The sequence below is a fragment of the Electrophorus electricus genome, chromosome 3, assembly GCF_013358815.1.
Source record: "Electrophorus electricus isolate fEleEle1 chromosome 3, fEleEle1.pri, whole genome shotgun sequence".
Lineage (NCBI taxonomy): Eukaryota > Metazoa > Chordata > Actinopteri > Gymnotiformes > Gymnotidae > Electrophorus > Electrophorus electricus.
The window spans coordinates 26,260,816-26,287,938 of NC_049537.1; the positions used below are offsets into that span (position 1 = coordinate 26,260,816).

Sequence of the window (27,123 nt, forward strand, 5' to 3'; positions counted from 1 at the left end):
AGGCTAACGCAGACCAGCATTTCTGGAGGATTCTAGAATATGGAAACCAGCTCCAGTGAAGCATAGGCACAGAGCAGGGTGTAGAGTTGCGCAACACTTCTACTGTGGGGTGATGGTCCGAATGGAGCCATAGGGCTGGAAGGCTTCTATGGCTGTGATAAGGAGACATAGTTACCAGATGACAGAAGGCTTAGCTAACATATCTGGTTGTCTTATATAAAAAAAATTAAAAAAAAATAAAAAATAAATTAAAAAAAAAGTCAAACTTTACCTTATCCAACATGGAATTGTTCTAAATATATTAAATATTGAAAGTATTAATGACTAGTGTATACTGTTAAGCACATAAAAATCTTAAAGTCCATACTCATTTTTAAAATACATTGTACATCATACATGGAAATCATTCTAAATAAGCAATGCTGGAATGGTAATGACATCTATTTATATATTTAAATAAAACTTGTACACAAAAAAATACCAGTGTAGCTAATGTTTAAAGATCTCAAGGATACTTAGCCAACTGGGTAATGGATCAAGCAGGCGTAGACATGATTAAGAACCACAACCTCCAGTTTTCTCTTGCCCTCCCTGATGCACACTCATTGTGTGCCTTGTTGTGCACCGTGCGGTTGCTATAGCAAAGCTGTGGTAGTTGCACTTAGTTACTCGATACTATTATTTGCGCCCCTTCTCCCCAACCACCTGTCCCACCCCCACAATCCTTTGCTCTGGACATCCGTCAGTAACACTGTCTAATGATTACCGCTGCAACTAATAGGAAAGTGGTGAACACAAACATTGCCTTGACAACTCCCTCTCTTTCACGGGTCCTACAGAGACAGTTCAGTGGCTTGGAGCTTTTTCTAACCCCCAGGGTAGCTCCGGAGGAAGCAGACAGGGACCTGACAAGTGATCCATTCCCAAATGAAGAAAAGCGCCATATCCACAGGCCTTTTAAAGAGTACCGCGCAGACCACGGGCCAGGAATCTAAGAGGTTATTAAACCTCGGCAAATATTCACTTTCCCTTAGCCGAGGCGCAGTAGTGAAACGCTACTCACGTCAGACAAGCTTTTGCAAGACTTTGAGAAGGGGTGACTGCGTAAAGGCGAAGTTGCATACGACCCATAATTCATTAAAGCTGTTAATAAAAGGGTGTGCAAATGCTGAGCTGAGGCTTCACTGTAATGAAAGCAGCCCCACGGCGGCAATGCAAGCAATCAGCAATCATGGGGAGTCAACCCACCAGCATGGGCGTCTTCCTTTACTGACAGTGAATCAAGGCCAATTTAATACAGATAGCACACATGCAGACTTCATATCCTGATCAAATTAGATATAATTATCTATTTTTAAATTTAGATATTTGCATCTAGTGCAGATGCATAAAATAAACAAGGACATTAAAAAGTATGAAATCAAAAACAAATATACAAAAGAGAAATATCAAGTCCAAGCAGCACTGGTGTACATTATTAACAGGATTTTATTTTATCCTCTTAAACAAACAAAAGTTTAAATGGGACATAAACATAGAAAAATACTCCCAACAAGAGCTTGGTAGCAACTGCGAGTTTCATCACAGGCTTGAGAATATACCTCTGTGCATTTCAGCACATCCAGAACAGCTGATGTTTTCGTATGCATATCCGCTCAGTGTTTAACATACAATATTGTGTCAACTATATGCAGTAACAATCAACGTTAAAACAAGGAAAGTTTAAACGGTCACAAATAACAATGCTATACAGAAGGTGTATTAAAGGTATACTATGCATACTTGTATTTTGCATTTTTATCCTGAAAATTTAACATCATTTATTGCTATGACAACTCAAAGGGGGGGGGGGGGGGGGGGTTAAAAAAAAAAAATAAAAATAAATCAATGAATGAATCTCAGTGGGATTTGGCCGGTGTAACGCACCTTCAGTGCACATGGTCATGTGAAACCAAGGTCTTTTACAGGACCAACCATGGTGTCCGACCCAGACACTGGTATTCTGAGTTTTAAAGGCATATCTGGAGCATGGCTGTAACAGGAAACATGTTTTTCATTCAGTCAGCCCACTCATTTTTTTCATAGCATTATAAACATTCTTCAATGCTCACAACCTAAATCTTACATAGTATATCTTTAAATGACAAAGTTAAAGCAGGAATGTACATGTTTTCCTTTCAATCAGTTTATTTCACAGAAAAAGAGAACTTATAGCCTTAAAAAAAAAAAAAAAAAAAAAAAGCACACACACCAGCAGCTCAATGGGGGAAAAAAAAGTGTATAATTATTATATTGGTTTTCCTGCAGGGTTGTGCTCGCTATAAGCAAAACCAGAAGTTGACAAGTAAAATTTAACACTCATTTTTAATAAACAAGAGAAGCTGAACAAAGCTGACCAGGCAGTAACTGATGGGTCATGACATCAGCATGTATATTTCCTACATCTTCCAAATATTGGCTAGAGTACAGTTTGATATAAACAGTACAATTAAAGGACAAGAGCATACACAAATATGCACGTTCTAACGTGCAAATATCAGTCCAGCAGAGAAACCACAACAATATCATGTGCAAAATACATCAACACTATGCATGACCCTCAAATGTTAGTTTTAAGGTAAAGAGATTCACTACTGAAGGAGAGCCAGTGTTTACATCAAATTAGTTTTGGAGAATTAACATCATGTTGTGGCATCATAATTCTTTTAAATTTGCTTTACATGTTTGATTTTAAAAATACAAGCTCTATAGGCAGGCACAGTCACTCCTAGTGGATTCTGGGAAGTCAGCACGGACAGGGGGGGGGGGGAAGCCAAGGATTTGACAGGATTTTGGCAAAGTTGCTTTCTAACTGTAGACAAGAGAATGGTCAAGGAGTTCAAGATGGTACTATATATGGTACTACAGCATCAAACGCAAATTTTCCTTAAAAGGAGCTACAGTACTTGTAAGAGTTGAAATTACATTCTGTTACTGCTTCAAGATCTGCAGTAGCCAACAATAAATGTGATTGTGTCAGAGCAAAGCGTGTCTAATCTGGCTCAGAAGTCGTAGTTGACCCAGCGTTCACACCAACACTGAAGAAAGGAGTGCCCACCGAAGCATCCACCTGGAAATATTCTGCTAATATTATCAGATAAGTGCCATTTGTTTTGTTTTTCTTTCATATAGCTCCTTTAAAGAGATGCTATCTTTGTGTTAGGAATAGATAAAGAACATTGCTTTTGACCCTGAATGTCCTAAAGTCTATGCTGGACCTGAGATGTCTATTCTATGGTTAACTAAAAAACAGCCCTGTTATTAACTGTGGTGGGTTATCTTGCACTTAGTTGGGTAGCTGCCTAAAACCAAACACAATGCTAAGCAATCACATTGCTTATTGTGGCAATATCTTGCCTTTTTTTTTTGTCAAAGTTGGGCTGCAAAAATTGTGGGGAAATGGCTGAAACCTCACTTGTCCCATCTCTGCTTAAACTCTGACGATCTGAGTTTATCCCCACCTCCCGACGTAAGGCGATACCCACACCTTATGCTCACCTTTCCCCTTCATCTCTTGAAGCTGGAGAGAAGAGGCTGCCATTATGGTCTTTGAGGGCCATGGTGAGATTGTCAAAAGAGTAGCCAGCTAAAATGTCTGACTTGTTCAAAGCAAAGCATTCCATTTCACACAACAAACCCACAATGACCCTGTTTAGTTCTATGGCAACCTATTAGGCCTCGTCCGCTACCAAGGAAAGAGGATAGCTTGCAGTTTGCTAGAAGTCGTAAGAAGAATAGGGGAAAAAACAAATAAGAACAGTCACTGACCAGCTTAAATAATAATCAAGGGGGGGTTGGGGGACTATAAGGGGTAGGAACTGCAGTAGTCGTTACACATTGGTGGAGATCTTGTATTTGGGTGACATACTGCTGTGGAACCAGATGAAGCTGAAAATGACACCCATGGTTTTTGGGATGCTCTCGTCATAGGCGAAAGTCATGGCCTCGTGCAGGGGCACTTTGACCACCTCGATCAGCTCGCCCTCCTGAGGTTTCCCGCCCCCCTCGCTGACACGGTCCTCGTCTGACACCTCGGCGTAGAACATGGTTTGCTTGGCTCCAGTGACCCCTACCCCCGACCTGTAGGGCACAGAAAAGGTCGAGGTGATTGCCAAACGTCATCAGCCGCTCTCTTCGCGGACAAACAAAGGCAAAAGGATGCAGAAGTAGAAGGAACAGAGCTGGCTTCATGGGCTCATTTGCGTAACGTCAATTGCATAATGGCGGTCTTGCGTAACGTCACGGACGCTGCGCTCCAGCAGGAGGCAGGGGAGACCTCAGCTGGAAGTCTTACAGTTCGCTCTCCAACGCCTGGAGGCAGAGCTAGCGCGGCGCTACGGTTATGACGCAAATGGGTCTGGAGCTCCTGCAGTGGGGATCCTGAAGGCTACAGCTGCCAGCAGCTGGAGGGTGGAGGATCGCAACACCCCATGTTATGATGGACGTGGGGTTCTTCCGAGTTGGACCTTTCGGGTACTCAAGCATGTATTTAAGACCACCAGTGGTGTTACTGCAGGAAGCATTGCTGCAAATATTGTTTAATATGCAGTACGATGGCAATAAAGAAATCCGGTCACTTGCCTCACCTGAGACACCGTCAAGGAGACATCGCCACGGTGATCTCCCACTGGGAGAAAGGGGGTGACTGCAAATCTTCCTTAATGCTTACTTTTCCTGAGGCGGTATCCAAAACTGCATTTGGGATATGAGCTCACAGAAAATGGAGGAGAATTTGAAAATCACAAATTTCTCCTCAGTAACAAAGAACGGGATGACAGAATTACACTTTGACGTGAGGACCGGGGCTTCTTACACAAGCAGGCCGTGTGGGTTGGGGCTGCAAAATACAACACTGAATTTATTAGCATTTCCGTGGTATTTCACGGCTTGCTTTAGAGTTGCCTGGAGCGGCCAATCAGGGGACTGCAAAACGAGACAGAAAACCTACTGCCCACATTCACTTTTCTAAACATCTCTACAATGGAATTTGAGCAATGTTGTGGTAATACTGGAGATAGCCAGTATTTAAGGAATATTCCAGAATCAAGGCTTGAACCAAACAGGGCAGGCGTGTAAGAGCCTGTAGCTGTGAAGGCCCATAATATTATCACATACGTACACAGTTTAAAAGTATATACTGGGTACTATTACGTAGGGGTATGGGAGGTATGACATCACCCACCTATCTAGAATCCGTAAGGAGCCGTTTTTTGTTTGTTTGTTTTTTAACATTAAACCCTTTTTTTTGCACTGAACCTTAAATGTGAACTTCAGGTCAAATTAGGAAGCAGGTGAGAAATGAACGAGCACGTTGAAGTGGCAGTGAAAACGTTGCCAAGGTGCCTGAGCAGGATGTGCTATAAAAAGCAGCTAGTCGAGCAGCACTTTCATTCACACACCAACTAGGCCACTAAATGCTTGTGCAAATTGAATGCGGATGGAAATTGGTCTTTGAACTCTGGCCACACGAACACACGTTAATGAACCATGACGGTTTAGGAGCCTTGTGGCACGACACAGACCTCAAAATCTCACAACGGCAGCACGGCGGATAAGACCGATACCAACTACTCTATGATTAAAACAAACAAACAAAATGAGATAGAAACAGCAGCAACAAAAACAACGAACAGTCTGATAATCCACTTCTAACATTTTCTATTTATCTGAAATGTAATAACAAGGTATACCTTAATGAGCACTGCTAAAAATAATCTCATAATTAAATGTAATGATGATCTAATTTAAACAATACTCCATTTCCATGAAATTGTTCTTAATCACTGATAATCTTTCTCCTTGGGCATAAAATCCACTTCAGTTGAAAAACAAATTGGCAAATCCTTTAGCAAAACAAAGGTGCAGACACAGGTGCATGGTGGGACTCCCAGAGCCGGTCACATGCAAACCCTGCGTTCCCATATCGACTTGCGCTGCAGCGATAGAACCCAGCATCCCAGCATAACCTGCAGAGCCCCTAAACACAGACGGCAGGTGGAAGAGCGCACCGGCAGGTGCTTGTGGCTGCACAAACAGCAGGTGTTTAGCTCGGCGTGTGTGTGAGTGTGAGAATGTGTGCGTGCATATGAACAAGGTCTAAGGGTGTGTTTGTGACTCCGTGTAATGATTAGGAGCGGAGCCATCAGCAACAATAAGCAGGTGCATCCGCTCCCCTACACACACACACACACACACACACACACACACACACACACACACACACACACACACACACACACACACACACACACACACACACACACACACACACACACACACACACACACACACCCGAGAGATGGTAACGGTTTATGACCGTCTCCTCACCCAGGCTGATAAGAACTCTGACTTGGCCTCCTGTTCTAGTCTTAGGAGAGGAGGCGTTTAGGGCCACACTTCAGCTGCGTACCCACACGCCGAGTTTGTGGACTGGTAACGCTGCAGGATTCCTGAACTGATTAAGGTTTAGCTTTAGAACCTAATTTAGCCCAAGAGTGCTGGAGTATGTAAGGGTGTGTGTGGACGCTACATGGAATCCATTCATTCTCAATCACTGATTCAGGTTCAGTGATTATATAGTGAACTCTGGTAATCTGTAGCAGGTGAAGGGTAACTGTTTATGCTGAAGAATGGGTTCTCTGACTCACAGCTCTCTCAAATGTACATACGCACACATCCGAGAGTTTCCATACCGCTCGAACTGATTGTTTTCCTTTTTTCCAAGTTTTGTTGTTCATTTTTGATCAGATTTACAAACCTTAATGGAACGTGGTACTAAAGTACAGTTAAGACGTGTCAACGATAACGGTGGTACTGTAGAGCTCTGTTAACATTCGCATGTGCTGAGAGCACGTCTGCACCTGTAGGATGTGATCCTCCTCAGCCTGGCAACAGGAACGTCATAGCCGCACTCCTCCAGGACTTCCTGCCTGGCGATCTCCTCCAGCGAAAGGTGGGGCTTGTCCACCAGCCCAGCGCACAGCTCGAAGGTCACGCCGGCCGAGGCCGGGGGCTGTTCGGGCTGGCCGGCCGCCCCTTCGCTCTCCTGCCCCTCCCCAGATGTCGCAGGTTCATCTGGGGCAGGAGCGGGGCAGCCCTCGGACCCCTCCTGCGACCCCTCCGGATGGGGAGGTGTGGGCATGCTTTTCTCCCACTCACACATGTACACAGCTGCAGGGCAAAGCAGGCAAGAGTCAGTCACTCATAGAGCGCACACAGACAGACACACAGACAGACACACAGACAGACACACAGACAGACACACAGACAGAAACGGAAGGAAGAGCTATGAATAGAAAGCAGGGAGTTTGGTCCGCGGTCCTAACCGGCCCAACCCTCAAAAGAGGCGTGACCACAGGACGGACTTGAGCACCACAGTGCACAGTGTCGGATCAGGATCTACAAGGTGGAGGTGTTCGCGCCGTTCTGTATGGTCTCCTTCGGAGTAAAACGGAGGTGCTGAGGTCACGTTTTAAACCTCTTTGATCCTCTCATTAAACCATTCGTAACCTCATTGAACAGACAGTGGTAAGGGTGCACTGCGGCAACCCGAGCTGTGTGGAGACGCGAGCGGACGGCGGCGAGGGGGACCCCCGCTAAAGCGCCAGTCCCGCCCGGGAGGCTTTGTTCCAGCGCCATTACCTCACACAAAGCTCTGCCTCCTCTGCGAGCATTGTTCGAGAGTTGAGGAGAAATCCCTTTCAATACACGGCCTTCCTTCCATTCTGAGGAGCAGGGCGCCGTCCCTGGCTAGCGCGCGGCGAACAATAGCAGGGCGGCACAGCGCGGGGCCACAGGCTCACGCAGGGCCGCGCGAGCCACCTACTCGCGCCACAAAAAATGTTCCATTAGGAGAGAGCCATTGTTTGCAAAGGGCTGGCAACAGGGCAGAGAGATGTGAACACACACACACACACACACACACACACACACACACACACACACACACAACATGAAGAACATATAGTGTGAGGTCACCCCTTTGTATTGAAAAACGAAAATCAGGAAACAAATGAAAATAACTGAAAGAAGTGCTTTCTTTATAAACCTGAAAAAAGGGACCGTGTTGGGGAGGAAATGTAGAGGAAGCACGAATCCTTTGGATGGTTATTGGTAGGTCCTAATTTTGGCACTTGGCAATATCTTCTGCAAGTTTCAAAATGGCATCTGATGTCATGTGCCTGGGTAAGGAAAACGTTGGTGTTTTCAGTCTCATTATCGCAATCACTGTTGCAGAAATGACAAAGTCCTCATTTATTTTCAGAGTCGGGACTTAGTCGAGGAGGTAGGAAGCGGGCATGTGTGTAGTTAAGAATGTCACAAAAAGTGCAGACACTAAGCTGTCAAAGATACTGTTTTACAAAGCTCTAGGTTGTAAGTAAGAGAAGGCTGGCCCCATGGATGGAGGGTGTACGGAGATTACAGCCGAACAGCTCTGGACACCTGGGGCCCTACTGGGGGCCTTCATGTGGGCATGGCAGACCTCGTCGCGGGCCCGACCCAATTCACTGTCCCCCTAGGGTGAAGAGTGCACCCATGATGACTAATGGCTCCTCAAATACCCTAACGCTAAAGTGCTCTTCCACAGTTAGCCTTACGCTACTCCTTATACTGTATTTTACATGCAAATACATGGCTCTACAAATGAAACACATTTAAATACATTAAATATATGAAGCGGAATAATTAGAGGCAGGGCTTCTTTTCTGCTTGTTCATACTGCAATTGCTTTTTTACCTGGGCGGAACTGCTTGACCAGGATGAAACAGTGAGAGGTGGTGTTGAAGATCAGCACAGAGACACTGGAGAGAGAGAGAGAGAGTGGGGGGGGGGGGGGAAGGGAGAGATAAATAAGAGACCAGCTCGTAAAACGGCTTGTGGGTGAACAACAATCACAATCACAAACAGCAAGAAGCAAATGACCAGTCTTCCTGCAAACCCCGCCGACCTGGAAGCAAAGAAAAAGCACTGGTATAGAAACATATGGCTGCTAGCTCACGGCAAAAGTATTTTGAGTGCAACGCTCCTATCGACCTCTCTCATAACCAAAGTACATGCCAAGGACGAACCTACGGACACGTGAGAGAGCTCAGCACATGGGAATGGCTAGGCGTAGCATGCAAAGCCCTTTGGTCTTAGAGTTAAGGTTCTATCGTCTGGTGTGAAATGATGGGGCGAAGGAGGACTAAACCATCTCCGAGAATCGGTCCTCTGAAGCAGTCCGTTCCCCCCGGAGATGGTGCTTACCGCTCAGCGCCTCTAAAAGGGAGAGAAAACCAAAACGCAGAGCCTACGCTAAACCTGCAAAAGGTCAAAATAGCACGAACGGGTACTGATAAGTTTGCTGACGACCGCGGGGGTTTGGGCATGATGGGAGGTGGAGAGACTAGGTGCGCTGGTCTCGTTCCGCCAAGCTCACACATTCACCCGGGATTAGCAGCGTGGTCTTTGTCGTGGCTCATCACTTCGGTTCCTAGACGAAGGCTAATACCTTGGGAAGGAGAGAATAAATACCTGCATCTTAACACTCTCTGGATAATAGGATTTCACGAGGCTAAGAAAGGAAATCCCCCCAAAGCATGCTGGGATAGCCCGACCTTTGTTGGTGGACCGAGAGCAAGCTAATCACTCCATGGAGCGAGAGGTCAAGCAGTGTGTCCAGAGCCTCGACTCTCCCACAAGCGCCTTTCGCTCCCCTCCTCCACACACCCGGGGAGAATGGGTCTGAGAGCCACTCGTCTTTGGCCCAAGACTGTTGTCGAGCTAGGTGATCCATGGCTGACTGTGTTGCACTCGTACGTGCGTGCGTGCGTGTGTGTGTGTGGTTGCGGGTGGAGGGGTGGTGAGTGTGTGTGATTGTTTGGAAGGTAGTGGAGACTGAGTCCTGTGCACTGTTGGGAAACCGGATGAGTCTGTTGGGACAGGAAGCCCTACCCTGTCTTTCCCAGGGTGAAAGCGTTATGGTGGAGATTACCATTCAGCCTGGTTGCTCTGAGGACAGACACATTAACACAAAGAGGCAGACACTTGCCCTGAATACACAGGCATATACTCTCTGAACACTAATAGCAATCCCCCACCCCACCCCCCAGTGTAGGGAAGGGAGACCCAATACCTGGAGAGCCCATGATTCACTTGTCTGTACTCATGATCACAAATGTCTGGCTAAACGTTTAAGAGCCTCCATTTCACCATAGCTGTCTCATCCCTTTCCGTCCCTTCCTATCCAAGTCGTTCTTCGGCAGGAAGAGCCGCTGTACCCATCCCTGGTCGAGGGAATCCAGGCCCCGCCGGCCGAGCACCTGACCGCTCCGCCGGGTCACCGGTGAGACGCTGCTCTCCTCAGCGTCGGCAAGGAAAAGCGCCCCAGAGGCGTGCCAAAGATTTCACACGTCGTCGAGTCTGTCGTGGATTTACGGCCCTTTCTCTTGCATCGCGAGAGCGTCACACCGGAGCGGGCCGAGTGGCGGAAGGGAAGAAGAGGAAGAGAGAGAGAGAGCAAGCACCAAAGAGAGAAACACAAGGCGTGAGCCCAATACCCCTTTGCGGAGTCACCTGAATCCACTAGTGGCCTTTCGCTGACATGCTCAAGCAGAGGTGAAGCGCCTCATTCTCACTCTCCTTCTCTCTTAGCCGCAAGGCTCAAGCCCTGTTCATAAAAGACAATTGACACCAATTCTCTGAGCTTCTTCCTTCCAAAGAACCAGCAGAGTGCTCACAAAGGACCACAGCAGTGGCACTAATGACCTGAACAGATGCTCCTCTTAATGGCTTTTTCCTCTCAACTGTAGCACCCCAACCCCCTCCATCTCTCTCTCTCTCTCTCTTTCTCTCTCTCTCTCTCTCTCTCTCTCTAACAAACACCCACCAAAATAAACTCATGCATCAACAACACAAACAGTGGAACCAAATGCATCAGACACCCAAATGGCCAAGCGAAACATTTTAATTTATGACAATTGACTGCACCAGATTCATTAGCATTGCTATTTACACTCGCTATAAGTTACAACGGCCGGTAAGCCACAATATCCGTGCGAATGCCATTGACCCAACTCCTACAGGCATAATTATACAGTTGCGCTTTGGTTGATTCTGCTTTTTCTCTCTGAAGATTTTTTCTCTTGATTCCTCTCCGAAGACACAGGGCAACCAAGAAACTTGTATTCATATGTGACAAAGCAATAAGTCTCTTTCTAGGGTTAGTTGGCTTCTATTCTCAAATGCTTTTCGTTTCACCAGTTTAGTGAACAAGGATCAAATCTCTAGACAGCCTCTTGTAAAAATAAGTGACATACGTCAGCGCTGATGTGCAGTGTCTACAGAGGGCCTTAACCTCCTCGCCAGCTCCTGAGAAGCCTAAGTGAACCCAGTATCAGAGGTCAGCCATGGTCATGGAAATTAAGCAAAACATTCTAGAAGTGCTAAAAGGCTCCTCTTAAGTGCAGTCACCCAGGGGCCACTTTGGGTACACTTCAAGTGTGCTGGTTTTTTGTTTGTTTTTTTTTTACTTTTTTTTTTTAAAAGAACCAGGATTTCAGTTTTACTGCCTTAGGACACGTCGCTGAGAAGCTTAGCCTGTCTGGAGGACTTGGTGGTGGCTCTACACTAGCTGGCTTCCTTCTCTAGCACAGAGGTTAGAGATTCCAGGCTTACTGGCTCTTATCTTTCTAGGTTTTATAACCTTTGGGTTCCATAGTTGACTTGATTTATGCTTCCAACAGCACAGGAAATGGCTTTATAAAACGGCCACACAGGATCGCAGAGCTCACTCAAACCCTCCTTCTCCTCTGGCGAGAACCAGGCTCATCACATACTGGAGGCCTTAAGCGCAGGCTGTGTGCACCAAACCGTCTGTCTAAGCCACGATAACTCGCTGTTCTCTCTCTAATGCAAAATGCAAGCTCACCTCTTCAGAGAGCCAATGTGACATGTGCTTCTGGTGCATGACGTGAACACTGCAGGGATGGACAGAGCAGGAGAAAGAGGGAGTCCGCCCGCACAGCTGAGCCCGGCTTGCATTCGTTCAACCGCAAGTTCGGGAGCTGACGTACACGGTCGGACATAAACGTTCTGTGCGACAGGCACCGGGTGCTTCAGCCTGTTCCTCTCCTTCAACCCTGAAGCTGAAGTCGGTCTCATAAAAGACAACCAACACTAAAGCGCAGTTCTCTCCAAAGCCATAGTTCCTTTGGGAGAGACGAGCACTAATATCTAGAGTGGAGAGTGTCGCGTTCTATTGGTGCGCAAGAGAAAAACCATCAGCAAGCAGCTTCGTTAGTGCCCAGCAAGGCCTCATCTGCTCGCCACTGAACACTACTGTCCATGCCACATGCCTTCGCTGGTAATGGGCGCGAGCCTAAAGGCTAGCGCCAACGAGCAGGCCGCCATCGCCAAGAGCAACTTTCTCTGCCCTAGTGCCTGAAAAATCAGCCATGTGAAGCACGATTCATGGGCTAGTCAAAAAACACACGGGGGGATCCATCGCTCCGTGCCGACGAACCTTTCAGTGCAGGATTGAAGGTAATGAAGTGAGACAGTAATGTGTTCCCGGGCTGGAACAACAAATAAAAGCTGTAAATCACCTCGAGTGCTGTATTCGGCAAAATGACGTCCAAGGGGAAAACTCACCTGTCGTGGGTTCGCATGAAGTCCCATGATTTCTTTGTTCCATTCTGTAAAGAAACAAAACAACAACAACAAAACAAGCAACTGTGAGTCTACTTGGAAACAATTTTTAAGAGTGTAAAACTCAATTACTGTGCATGTTTTTGACAGAGGAATGACTATAAATCAATTTCCCCAGGTAACGGTTTATGACAAAGAAAACAGAGAACAAAAATATATTTACACCGATGTTATGATGCAAAGAATCAAGAACCACAGCATGTAGAAATATATTCAACATCAAAACCAGGATTTTACCCAGGAGACCCTTGGATCTCCACCAGAATGAGACACACTTGGGGGACCTTTATGTTCTCTCAGCAGACTGTTCAGTTTCACGAAAGCTACAACTAAATGTTTCCGACGCATTACACTCGAGAAAGACAACTACTGTGTGCAACGCTCAAATGAAAACATGTCTTCGTTGGCTGGGCGAGCCATTTGGGCCGAGCAAGAGCGGCCGCCCGGGTCCGGTTCAGATGACGCAGCGACTGCGTGGGACAATGTGGAAACGTTTACCAACATTGCTGAAAGAACACGCATCCCCTGGAGAAGGCAATCAAACGTGAACTCTCGCTTTCCGTCTCACGCAGCCAACGCGCTTGGTGTGTTTGATTGCTTCAGCGCTCTGCGATAAGGTTTCTGCAATACATGCAAGAGCAGGCACGCAAGGAAAGGCCTTTAGCTGCAGCTCAGGGCAGACGGCTTCGGGTTTGTGTCTGCGAGATGCTCTGGTTCTTGAGAGTTCAGGAGTGTATTTGTAAGATTTGCGAGATTTGCGAGACATGTACGCAGTCTTTACGTGAACACACCTTAGACCTAATGTGGAGGTAAAACAACACGGTGGCATCAAACTGCATCACACAGCCAAAATCGGAAGCACAAGATCGAGCAAGATCGTGACCCAAGTTAAGCATGTTGTTCTGTGTTTAATATGCAGTCAATTAAGAAAACAGTGAACAAAAAGAAGCATGCTGATGATAAATCAGTCTGACGTGACCTAGAAAGAGGATGGAAGACTTCTAGGCTGAAAATACATCATATTTGTTAATCGAAGTCTTTGTTTGTAATCCTTATTTCATAGTGTTCTACATGGTTAAATGCTGTACCTGCATCGTATGGGCCAGCTAAGCTGTGCTGGGTAGACTGATGTTAGCACAGAAAGCTGGCCAAGACCTTTGTGTGTGTGTGTGCTGCTGTTTTATTACAGGCCACAATTATAGATGTGTCTGTCATAATCAGACACAACAAGTCATAATTAATACACGTTCTGTTTTCACCAAGTAATGGACAATGGTTGCCCTCTACAATTCCTCATTCTTCAGTCCTTAAGGGTGAAAATGGCTGAGGCTGAGCTACAAGTCAGCAGAGCAACAAACACAAAACGAGGGCAACCACCGAGACCTCACGGTCTCCATACCAACGGATGCTTTGTTGTGCAGCACCTCATTCCGGCCCAGGTGAGCCGTGGGTGCGCTCAGTTAATAAACAGCGAGCTCCCCAGTCAGTCTAAATGCATAACCTGAGGCGCTGGAATAGAACAGCAGTGCCGGGCGAGCGGGTCTGCATGTGGCTCCGGCCGCCTGAGGGCCCCGGGAGCAGGGTCACGGGCCATGAGGCTTGCGCGCCCCTGCTCCCGGGCGATGCTCGCGCCTCTGGGCTGCAAAGCATGGCAGGTTTTTTGTTGTTGTTTTTTTTTACTTTGCTGAGCTGGAGGGGAAGGGACTGAGGAGGCGGGGCCTCACACATCAGCAAGACGTCAGCATGTCATGTCAGTAAGCATGACTAAGGACTAAGGACTAAGGACTAAGCAGAGATGCCCTGCAGAGCCTCCAGAGGGTAAGAGAACCTGCTGAAAAGGGGCGGTTGGAGAATTAAAGTTACTTCAAAGAGATCCACAAACAAAGATCCTTTTCTCTCTTTACTAAAGCACACACATCTCGCCATGACCTGATGATTGCAGTGTTTGCCACTTTATGAAAAAAGTGTGAAGCAGTCATTCGTTAAGAAAGGTGTTTGTCTAAAAGAAAGTCTAACTGTAAAAATAGCGCACGGCTTTGCGCTTAATTTATGTCAGCATTACAAAAGCGTTGCTGTTTTCGCCATGCACCTCAGAGAGCGCACTGCATAGAATCAAAAAGCATAACAAAAGTATCTTCTAACGCATGCTAGGGCAGAGGCGTGCACCCTGTTCCTCAATAACTTCAAAGTGATCTGAACATTTTTGTGTAGGAGTGAAATCCATCATTTTCTCCCATGGGGCAAGAAGACAGGGGAGTAAAAAGGGCCTTTTGGTGGCAAGTGCGTACTTGAGCGCATAGTTGTGGAGGTGGAACTGGGCATGTTTAGGTAGGGGAGTGAGACGCCTGGGACACTTCCAAGCGGACACCCCAAAGCTCCCGGGTTCACGTGAGCCTGCCTCCGTATCCCAAGCAAACAGGGAGACCACCCGTTGCGCAACTGCCGTGCATTCACATATCCGTTACCTTCTCGGTCAGCTCGGTGATTGTGGCACCTCCGCAGCCCGTTCTGCAATTTGGATTCCACAGGTGGGGAGCCGAGGCTTGGGGGCAGCGTGTCGGAAGACGACCCGCCGCCCGCCCGTCAGCTGCAGCTGCCGTGACAGATGGCCAAAGGGAAGCCACGCCGGTGGGGGGGGGGGTGATTTGGGGGGGGGGGGGGGGGTTGGGGGGGGGGGCTATGCAAGTTCGTGCAGAGCAGACACACGAGCGGCGGCGAGGGCGTTGACACAACAAGTCCTGAAAGTGCAAGTGCTGCAGAGGCCGTAGCCCGCGTGCATGCCGGTACAGGACCGGGCCGGGCCACATGGGGCCTTGGGGCTGCGTGCTACTGGCTTTTAACGCAGCGCGAGCATCGTGAGCGGCCCGCTGGCGCGCACACGCCACAAATGTCAGTTCTGCTGCAGTCCTCTGTAATTACCGCCATCAGTATCGTGCAGCATCATCAAACAAGGGCAGTGTCAGATGAGAACTCCTGCCTCGGGGCCACACCGCCCCAGCTCTCTGGGCTGGAAGCGGCACAGGCATTACTGCACTAAGCACGCATTCATGACAGGCTCATCAAGACTGAAGCCTCCCCTTCTCTAGCTGGGTCGTAAAAGAGTTACGAGATGAGGACACCTGGTACCACGCTCGTTTCCAAACACGGCGCCGTGCAGCTCAGCATTGCAGGAGGGGCCTCTCTCCCCCTCCCCACCATAAGCGAGAGCAGACCGCAAAGAAAGGAATTCCATATAATGCCTTTAATGGAAAGCAAAGGCATTTGATTTGTTTACAGGTTTGTTTACTTGGCATGGGGCTGCTGGCAGACTGAAGTTGGCTGCAAATATTGCGCAGCATGTAGGAATTCAGGGCCTCTCCAGAGAGGCGTTTTGACTGGAAGTTTCCTGTCTTCGTTTTCACCGCAGAAGCTGTGAAAGGGAAATGACAGACAGCTACAATGAAGTTCCAATCACCTTCGGCAGAACTATTTTCAGCAGTATTATATTCGTAAATAAGAACAGAGCAAATGCAGTCATGCAGGGTTTCACCTCCTGAAAATAGCTGCGCCTGGGCATATACCTCGGTGCCACTCAGCAGGTGTAAACAGTTGAACTGATTCAAAAGATAGCAAAAATATCACCTGATAAAAATCAAACGCCTTACGCCAAATTCCACTCTCTATCCAGTTAACAGGCCTAAAGTTGTTTGCTAACATTCTGGCATCACGGCATCCTCAACATGAGCCATCAAAAATTTGTCTCTTGTTCATATTACATAAAGATTGAAATTTATAACTGTTAGGCCTGCAGTGTTCACTTACTGGACTAAACATCTCAAAAATGTTTTAACAGACCATTACATTTACAATAAATATGTTAGTGGAGGCAAGGTTAGAAAAATGAAAAAATTTATTACAACAAGCACAGACTAGCCTAAAGGCATAAAAATCCTTTAACTCTGTTGTCAAGCCGAAGTTTGCTGCCCGTGGAGTTTCTGTTTGCCACGTATGCGATGGCTGCATAATAGCAAAGTCGCAGCAATATAGCAGGGAGCTTACTTCGCAGGAAGTTTGCCAAAGTTGACTTCACATTAACACTAAAACAACCACGTTCTTTTGAAGTGACTTAGCAGCACTCACGGCTCACTGCCGTAACGCTCATTAACAAGCAAAATCACCTATAGCTCATTAAAGAGGCTGTCGAGCGCAATGTACGGTATGGCCCAAAATAAGATCTCCCAAAAACAGCTCGACTCTAGCCTCCAAGTTAGTCGTGGAGGAGCGTGTCTGAGAACTGTGCCGGGAGCTAGGGAGAGTGTGGACAGATGGCAGGATCTCCTCATTAACACGGGAACGCACTGGGTCAGCGGGAAAATCCCTCTGGGACCCTGGGAATCACCGGCGACACGGATTACGATACAGATTACAGGGGCCAGGGGTGGGGGTGGAGGGTGCTTCAAGGACCTCGAAATTAATGTTCTCCCCTGGTCCCCGCATACAATAAAGGCCCCGGGCTGAATGGGGATGGTGAGGCGGTCCTTGTTCTTTTGGGTGCTTAAAGTCTAATTACCGACGGCTCCCGGTTTATAACGCGGCAACCCCGGCAGCTGTCGGGAATTCAATTGCCGTCACGCTGTCGTTTACAATCGGGGCCCTTTAATTCCCACCATGTGCTGCACAACGTCCTGGGATTTAACGCCCTCGTCGCGCTCCGTCCCCAGCGGGCGGCCGCGTTCGGCCCGCCTCGCTAATGCGCATTCATGGCCGGTGAGCGATGCTTGCTGGGCGTGTGGCTCGGGAGGGCAGGTGGCGATTAAACCCCCGCGGAGGCCACAGACAGAGGGGGGCGGGCGAGATGGGCCCGGCGCACGCCAGCGAGGTCGCTGCTGGACTGATGTGGAGTCTGAAGCGCCGGTCCTTAGATCTGAAGTGCACCCGGAATGGACGCGGTCCAGGAGCCAAACGCCAGGCTCAACAAAGAACAGTGTTTACGTGGACACAGAGAGGGAGGGAGAGAGAGAGAGAGAGAGAGAGAGAGAGAGAGAGAGGGGGGAAAAAAAACAAAAAACGCAAATATACCTTTGTATATACTGTGCTTTGGCCTCATGGAGGGTAATTTCATACTTCCACTTGTCACACAAACAAAGGCACACACCCACGCTTGTGTAGACTGGTTAATAGAGTTCTCAGCACTACTTCAGTATAAACAATCTGGATCACTAAGGTAAATAATAAGACTGTAATTACATCAAGTAGCAACCACTGTAACCGTACCCAGCAGGCATCAAACAAAGCCCTCGCTGTGTAAACAGGCAGAGGTTGCTCCCTGACGGAGCACCTCATTCGGGGTGGAGGTCCAGGAGCACAGGAGCACCAACTGCTCAGGATGGTATTGACCAAAAATAAATATCAATACACATCAATTTAGAGGTACTTCTATTGCAGCGCAATTCAACCTTCGCGAGCATTTGTGTGTCAGTGGAGGCCTGGAAGATGCTGGAAGATTTTGGGTGTGAACGGGCTCCCCACCTCCACAATCCCTTTTCTCACCCTCTTTGTCTCCATCTGCTGTGTCTGCCTCCAGCCACTCTCTCCACCCCCCAACCACCACCGCTACAGGTGGAGATACTCAAATTAGCCCGGGGGGGCCTCAGTGCGCAGCGCTGCGCGGGGCGGAAGTGGAGTGGCCCTGGGCCACCCGACCCAGCCCTGCCGGGATCCCACAGCTGCCCCCGCTGCAGTCAAACGTCTCAGAAGCTCGATTACACAACGGCCTGACAGACGGGAACACAAAGCCCATCACTCTTTTGATGTGGCAGTCTAATATATCACTGGCCTCTCAGAAGCCACCGTAACGTTCTATTTCGGGGCCGTTTTTTGTTCGCTGCCGCGCTCGCCTTCAGCTTGGGAAAAAGCCGCCTCTCCGAGAGCGCCGCCAGCGAAGGGGTAGACAACACTGTACTTTATATTGCCGCGGGAGTGATTTATGAAGCTTCTCGCAGCCCCAAACATCATTGTTCCCACGAACAATCCACAATCTCACAGGGAAGTGATACACAGGACGCAAATACAATGACCTGAATGGCGGCTCCAGACCCCTAGCCGCAGGCCCGAGGCTGCTCCGCGCAGTGGGAAAGTGTTCTCGCCCCGAGCTCTCACCATTATGGGGCTTGCGGAGCTCAGCCCAGGCCAAGGAAGTGGTTTGAGGTTAGCACCAAAGCAGAGGGCTGTACAATGTTGGGAAAGAGACAGAGCTCCGGCACTCCCTGGCTCCCGTCGGACGGGTGGCAGCGCCGCTGTACCAGCGGTGCGCTCGTGCTGAGAGTCCCACGGGACAAACGGAGTAGAAATGGGCCCGGGAGGGGCTGCGAGGGAGACGCACCGGGCGACGGGGAACGACTTCCCTGCAGCCGAGGAGCGGGGCCTCAATAAACGGTGCACGCCCTACATCCAGAAGAGGTCAAGGGTCGCCGGCAACCCCACCGGCCGCCTGTCCGTCGGCTAGCCGGGGCGACTTAACGAGGCTCGGCAGAGCAGCGATCCAAGAGCCGAAAGCACCAGCCGCGGAGGTAACCGGGCCGAGTCCGACCGAAGCGCCTTGCGCGTTTGCCCTCAGACTCGCGCGACGTTAGCGAGGCCCTGCGCAGGTGCCTTCCACGGAGCGCCGGATTCTGATGCATTCATCACCTCTGTCCCCGCTCCAGCACATCTGCCTTCGCGCAAATCCCATTTCCTGTGCCTATTGAGCGCGCCCGGCAGCCTGGAGCTGGTCCGGCAGACGCCACACGTTTCCCATGGCCTCCTCACCCCTGCGCTTGCTCCAGACGGCCTCCCTCCATTGTCTCTCATCTGTTCTTGCCCACCCGATGCGCACCGTTATCCACCCACTGGCCCCTGCCCTAATCCAGCCCCACCCCCAGGGAACTCTCCTTTGATACCCCTCCCGCCTGGCTCGGAACCCCTGCGGCTGAAGCAGCAGCCGGGCAGCCGGAGCAGTTGACCGTGTTGGCTCAGTCGCCGGCTCATGGGACACGCGAACCCATCGGAGAGCTCGGAGTTGTCCCCGAAACCCGTTAACCATCCAGTCAACTGACGGTGGATTAATCCATAACAGGACCCGGTCGGTCAGCGTTTGATAAGTACTGTACCTGAGGTACAGCTGGTCTGTTATTGTGTGCATATACATTTCCTAATGTGCTCTCACAATCAGTTCAGGAATAGGGTGCGGGGTTTAGAAAGAAGACACAGAAATGATGCTCGGAGGTGGATCTTTGCTGCGGCTGTAAACGGCGGAGGGCGTGGTGCGCCGCGCACACCAGATGAGGAGTGTGCACGGCTGTGCTAGTGTGGGGAGGTACAGGTGGCCGGGCAGCTCCTGATATAGAATGCCAGCGGGGATGTGTGGGCACAACAATGCAGTGACTCAGTGATGTGGCGGCTGATGCTGCAACCCCAGCAGGGGGAGGAGAGTCACAGACGCCACTTATCTACCGCAGCTTCAGAAAAGACTTACCAGCAAATATTTATATACACTTATACATACACACACATACACACACACATACATACGACATCCACATTACTACAATAATTTATTCATTGGAAACACCCGGTAGGCATAGAGTTAGATACTAAAACCTCTCTGTTGCCATGCACGGTTTGTGCTAGTCTGCCTCGTGATCGCTGGTTAGATTCAGAACTCAAGCTCCATCATTGGCTGGACAGTTTTGGGTGGAGGACCACTTTCTACCCAGCACTGACACCAACACATGCCGAAACCTGAACAATGCTGGGGCTGATTCACTCATACCACCCACTTCACGTCCTATGTCAGGATGCTGAGAATTGCCTGCCTTCCAAATAACACACAGGCAGCAGTGGTCTTGTGGTTGAAACCTGGACCAGTGGTGAATGGGGTAGAGGGTGGCCAGCAAACGGTAGATGTCTAATACAATGTGAGATATAATATAATATATATATATATATATATATATATATATATATATATATATATATATATATATATATATATATATATATATATATATATATATAAAAAAATAAATGAAAGAGAGAGAGAGAGAGAGACAGAGATATTCCAAATGTATTCCACATTGCAGTGAAGTACACAAAGTTTCAGAGAAACAGGACGTACCAGACAGAGGTCCTTCATCAGCTGTGCTAGCAAAGTGCTTCTGAATTATTAAGAGGGCTACTAATATATTAGTTGATATATTTCTCTCTCTCACTCACACACACACACTTGCTTGCTTCGGAGCAAAATCAATACTTGGTAGCATGGATAGCACCGTTTATTCTATAGGAAACTTGCATTTTATTTTGGGCCAAACCAATGATCACAAACAAAGAAATAAGGGGTGAAATTCAGACAGATGTAGCTAAAGAAGGGCCAAACAATCAGAACTACATAACCATGAAAGAAACGAGAAACTGGATAAATGCAAAACCTACAACAAAGGCTCGGAACTTGACAAGCAATAGAAGGGACATGATGAAACTTTGCAATAAAATCTAAATATAAACAACAGGGCTAAATAGTTTTTTCTGCTTTTGCTGTTTTAAAATCGGATAAAGACTTGTCAAATTTCACCGGTACTAGTATCAACTTCCAAACTTTTGGCATCCTGACAACTCTACAACACACAGCACGGCTTATTCAATTCGGTAAATGCTTTGAACAATCAAGGTGTGAACGCAATATAAGTAACCAAAACAGCTGCCGATCAGTCCTGAACTGGTGTATTCCTCTAAACAGTTTCAGTTCATTTTTATTCAGATTTTGGGAGCATTTCAACATGACACCATCTTCTGTCTGTGCCACACCATTAATGACTTAATCCTGTGCTTTGGAATACTGTCACACTACATGATCAGACCTCTTTTGAATTTTAGCTCACAGACAGGCGTCCTGAATTGTGCTGTAGAACTACTTCTACAGCTGGGCATTTAACGGTCTCTCGGCGACTGAGAGACATCCGAGTCGTGAGGTGGCGAAGCAGCTCCACCATTATTCACAGTCAGAATGAGGTTGTGATGTTTGGTGCCATGCAGTGTTTTATACACTGGTAGTCCAACTAGAATTATGTGCAAACACTAACCTTTGTCTCATCTATCAACAAAACACAGGACCAGTAATGCAAAACATCGTGGAGGTCTTTAGCAAACTTGAGATGGGCAGCTCTGGTTTTCTCTGTGGAAGCCTTGCGTTAACGTTTGTCATGGTAGAGGCCCCCCACCACAGGCACAGAAGCAACGGCCTGACTGTGAACCGAAGACCCAAAGCCTTGAAGAAATTATGGTTTAACCCCTTGTAGTCTTTTAGCTGGACTCCTCAAACCATTCGGGATCATACCGAACCCTGGAGCAATATTCTGTTGTGAAGAGCAAGAGGCTAAAAATCCGTGGGTTTGTGTGTTTGTTTGTTTGTTTTGTTTGACAGGGCGGGTCAAAGCCACACCTGAAGTGACCAGAACACCTGACTCCAATTACCCTCGTTTCCCTTTTGTTAAAAAGGGACACGATCCCTCAAATTACCTTGTTGGAATCAGTAGAATTATAGCAAATAAATGTGTAGTGTGTTTAACTACTTTTATTTATATTCATGACTTAGATCACCAAGTCATATTGTCACACACTTTTTCCATGTAGCTGTATTTATAGGGCCAGTGGCTGAAAACAATAAAAGTGACAAAGCTTTCCGATTAATTGAAAATCTAATTATTTATTTTAAAAATGAACTATACATTTGCCACAGTTCTGGGAGAACCACTCAGCCTCATCAACCATCATGTTAGTCAACTTGAGCACTAGTGAAACTCAGTAAGGGCAACTCTCCATTACAACATGTAAAAACAGTTCTGTTTTAAACAGCTACCATCATTAAGAATGTGAATAGGCTGGGGAAATGGCTTTCTTTTCTACAGTGGAAGCAGAAGAATCAAGTTTCCTTCCTGTTCTAATGCTGCAGATGTCATTTGGCCAGCCCTGACATGTCCAGCCCTGAGTCAGTAATATATAATACGCAAATGAATGTCACACTATTAAACCTTCCCAGAATTGTCGTGCTTTTATAGACGTGCACTTACAACAGCATCCGTAGAGCAACCAAACACTTTCCAGCACTGCATATCCTGAATATTGAGAAAGCTGAGCTAATGACCTCGGGCTGCAAACTGAGCGCCTTCCCAGTAGGATCCACGTGAGTTTAGAGTGGCCCGAGTGTGATTTGATAGTGCATCACCTTGGCAACCCTGCATTACGACAGTGAGTGACAACCCCACGAGCATCTGGCGTGATTGCACCATGCATTCCACCCATACCAGCGCCGAGCAGCGGATGTGCATGACTCAGACATCTCGTGAGGAACAATGGGGTCCAGGACCGAGGGCTGCGACTTTAACGTGCGCGAGAGAAATCACTCTCTGCATGCAGAAAAACAAAACAAAAAACAAAAACAAATAGAAAAAAAAAATGAAAAAATGAACATCCCGCCACGCGCACATGCAGAAGTACGACCAGAGAGGAAACACCCCCGTGTGCACCCCCGAGAAGACAAAGGTCTTGATGCATGGGCAGGACAACAGAAGGGAAAATGACCTTAGCGAGCTCAGGAAATGTTTATGAATTTGCTGAAGTGCTTTCCACAGAAGAGGGGGATAATTAAATGTTAACAATAAGGTATTTATAACAAAGGTGATGAACGCATGCTGGCATGCGGGACGTCAACAGAAACCCTATAAAGCCTTTTTCGATGGCCACAATGAAAAGCAAACTCACGTCGCCTCTAATTAAACCCAACGACCGCATGCAGCTAGCTAGATAGCGAGCCAACACTTCTTTATGAGGCACGGAAGGACAAGCCCATGGTAAGCTAGTCCTCCCATTACCAGATCAGCCAGTGTAACGGTGCGAGCACCGGGCTGCCCGGACTCAGACAGCCCGACAGCTAACGAGAAGCATCCCCTATACAGCATTTCCACCATTAGCCAGTCTAACGCTTCGCTATCAGCGGAAAAGCTACCTAATTTAACCTTTACCAAACCATAGTGCAAATAATAATAATAATCATCATCATTGTCGTCGTCGTCGTCGTCGTCTTTGTCGGGAAATTCACAAAGCCCGAGCCACTGTGTTTCGCAACGCCAGCGATGACACGACGAATGGGGGTTGGGCTAGCAGCCAAAGCGCGCTAGGACCCGGGCCGGACCCACTCACCTGGCTATAGCGCACCGTGAACGCTTTCAGGTAGTCCGAGCTGGCGCACGGAACCACCTGGAGGTTACTGATCTGCTCCATGGTTCGGAAATGGCCCACCGGTGCTGCTCGCAGCAGAGCTCCGCCGCACAAACGCCAGCCTACGGTGGACGAGTGCAAGGTCTACGGAAGCCCGAGAAGGGCATAAGGAAAACGTCTCTTAGGCATGTGTTTTTAAAGGGAAATGGGTAGAAAATACTGAGGTCACAAGTTGCTATAAAAGAAGAAGAAAAAAAACATACCAAAAACCGTTAATCTTCCGCCTAGCACACAAACGCAGGTGGGAATGACTTATACTATACTGCTGATCCGGAATCATTGTAGAAAAATGAGCCCGCTGCACAATGTAGTCATATAATCTTGAGTTATTAATCAAAGTATGTGCACTTGTGTATGCTGAGAGCAATGCAGCTAACCAAACCAACAGTTGTGTTTGATTTTTATTTAAAGTTCTTATTTAAAGTCCCAACTGGAAATAAAACATTATTTCATTAATATAATTACTTTTTCATGTATGTCTTAATACATTTTTCATGTATGTCTTAATGCATTCTAATTTTGAATATATATTTTATAGTATAAACCATTTTAATGTAGTTAAATTCTTTTTAAGTAAGACTAATTTATTGCTAAAGATTGTGGGCCTATGAATTTCAGGAGTGCAACATTTTCCAAGCATTTCTTTCTGTGTTTTATAAAATTCTGTGTCAATGCTGTTATTTCTATGAAGTTAGAAAGGTGCTTGATATCCACTGCAGTGATCCTGCTGATGAATTAATTGGTGAAGCTGAATACATTAGCCTAGTAAAAGGTGTTTTTCCACTACAATTACTCAATAGCACTTAACATCTGGGTTTGAAAGGTGTTCAAAACTGAATGTCACTTATACTCAGACTGCCTAAGTTACTCTTTTCCTGTTAAAGAAATAATTTGTGGTGTCACAGTCTCCCACATTTCAATATCTGGAGCGCTTTTCATTAACATAACTTCCCACACACTATCCCTCAAGTTTGTTGCTAATCTGTTTAGGGGATATAAATATGATTCACACTGCTGGACAACAAAGCAATGCCTGTATGAAATTTATACAGAGGGGAAATCTGTGAATGAACATTGGAAAAAAAACAACACTCATGAAAGCAGCTGGCAAATCTATTAAAAGAAGATGTTATCTGTTGGTTTCCAGTGCTATGCACCACCTCTGACAGCCATCAGAGATAAAAGGGAGTCTTCCAGATGTATCTGGGGTAATATGATTAACACGTATTTTGTGTGTGATTTAGGATAGCATTATAACATACTTATTTAGGCCAGTGCTCAGTTTGTTTATGGGCATTAACTGCAGGGATAGGCTGCGTGTGAATTGTTACCTCGGCTACTCTACGTTAAAACTAGCTGAAGAAGCTTAGTCTCTCTGTCTTAAACTATGCTTCCTGCGCAGTCTGTAATTCATTCACCACTTGCATTCTCTCTCTCTCTCACTCTCTCATTCTCCACACAATGAACATCTTACTAGACACTTATTTTGGGGTCCCCATGTAGTAAAGCACAGCTTCCGTTATCCCACCCATGTGGCTTGGTTTCGTTGCACTGCAGCACATGGTGGCTCAATGTGCAAAGAAATTAATTTAGCTGTCACCAACACACTTTGTGCTCTAGTGCCTCTGAGGGATAGCTGAAAATAGGCTTAAAATGGCCCACTTTTTTGCCTGGGAACATTCAAGGTAGAAATCCCAATAAAATGAATGAAGCATTCGGTCTCTTGCCCAGAGGTAAAACTGTATGAAGCTCTATCTGATATGAGCTCCTTATAAGTGCAAATATAAAACATGGGATGAGGTTGACACACTTTGCCTTATATTTTAATAAAATCTTGAAACAAAGAGCTGGAATGCTTAGTCTTCTCAGAAGGGTGGTGTTTGACAGGTTCAGTGTATCTCGTTTGATGGAGGATGGTTAACATGGTTTCAGGAAGTGGGGCAACAGCTAATTGCTCTGTGAGGACATAGCTTAGGGACCTTTTTGACTGTGGGGTCAAGGTCATAGTCACAGGCAGCATGTAATTGGCCCATGGTCCCCAGAGGTAATATAAGAAAACGCATCTCTTTCACTGGATGTGTGCACGCTTTTTATATCAATGCCATTCTTTGGTTGGTTGTTACAATCACAAATGTTTTATGTAACTATAAATACATACCATTATTACTATCACCAAATTATTACCATTTCGACATATAAACTTTATCTCTCTCTTTGTTTATCTGTTTGTGACTGATTCTCTGCTTAAATGTTTCTCAAATTTGCCATTTTTTAAAAATGTTTAATAGCTCTGTTTAGTACATCAGGTTCTGAGTCACTACAGGGTATCTGTTCAAACGCTAAATGCTCTATCCATTATCGTCCACACCCTGCTCCCTCATCATGGCCAGCTCCCACTTCCAGCTCTGAGGATTTCTTTCCCACACAATCCGTTTCCACCCAACCTCCGACGGCCTATAACATTCCCGATGCTAATCGAGTTCTTGTTTAATCCAACTGAGCCTTTTTGATGAAGCAGCTTGATAAAGCAACAAAGAAACGAAGCTGCTCCAGACCCCTGGGCGTGCCGCCTTTTATGGATCTCAGGGCTGACCTGGTACTGTGTGGCACAAATGTTCTCCTATGTTCGCCTATGACAATACTAATCGCTGCAGTCACAACACTGAACAGACCGGGGCTAGGGCCTGGAGGTGTTGGGAGTGGGGGGGGGGGGGTGTCTTTGCTTCACGGCTTGGGGGGGGGGAGGATGATGTCACCCGGCCGCGAGCTTTCCCCGGATCGCAATCTTCTTGCGCCAGCTTCCTCTTCGTGAGCGCGGGCCCCCACCCTTCATACACAGGCAGGATGTAACACTTTTGCTCACTGATTTACATCTAAATAAACACACCCAGATGAAACATTGTGCCTTTATCCTCCACCCCGCCGATTGATATTGGCCCGATCAGCCCGGGCTGGGCACTCCGATAAGAAAATGTAGGAGGGGAGCGCTGGTCCTGAAGTCTGGATAGCGCCGGAGACTTGGAGAGGTGTCTCCCAGCTGGGGAAGAAGTTCTCCTGGAGGTCGAGGCGGCCGCAGGGAGAACGGCGGGAGACGTCAGAATGATG

General features: G+C 47.2%; 1 protein-coding gene across 1 annotated transcript; it reads right to left on the reverse strand.

Moving 5' to 3' along the window:
• Positions 1-2,345: 2,345 nt before the first annotated feature.
• On the reverse strand, positions 2,346-24,109 carry nudt14 (nudix (nucleoside diphosphate linked moiety X)-type motif 14). The gene is made up of 5 exons (XM_035524453.1): positions 23,941-24,109; positions 12,670-12,713; positions 8,776-8,840; positions 6,900-7,209; positions 2,346-4,119 (listed from the first exon to the last, which is right to left on the reverse strand). The coding sequence occupies exons 1-5, from the start codon at positions 24,019-24,021 to the stop codon at positions 3,870-3,872; spliced, it is 750 nt and encodes a 249-aa protein (XP_035380346.1). The 5' UTR covers positions 24,022-24,109; the 3' UTR covers positions 2,346-3,869.
• Positions 24,110-27,123: the final 3,014 nt, after the last annotated feature.

What these genes read in the sequence shown, in the direction of transcription:
- nudt14 (XM_035524453.1), bottom strand. Translation starts at nt 24,021, where the DNA reads ATGGAGCAGATCAGTAACCTCCAGGTGGTTCCGTGCGCCAGCTCGGAC. An exon ending in TCACGGTGCGCTATAGCCAG is followed by an intron (nt 12,714 to 23,940) that starts GTGAGTGGGTCC and finishes GTTTCTTTACAG; the next exon opens with AATGGAACAAAGAAATCATG. An exon ending in GGTCAAGCAGTTCCGCCCAG is followed by an intron (nt 7,210 to 8,775) that starts GTAAAAAAGCAA and finishes TTTGCCCTGCAG; the next exon opens with CTGTGTACATGTGTGAGTGG.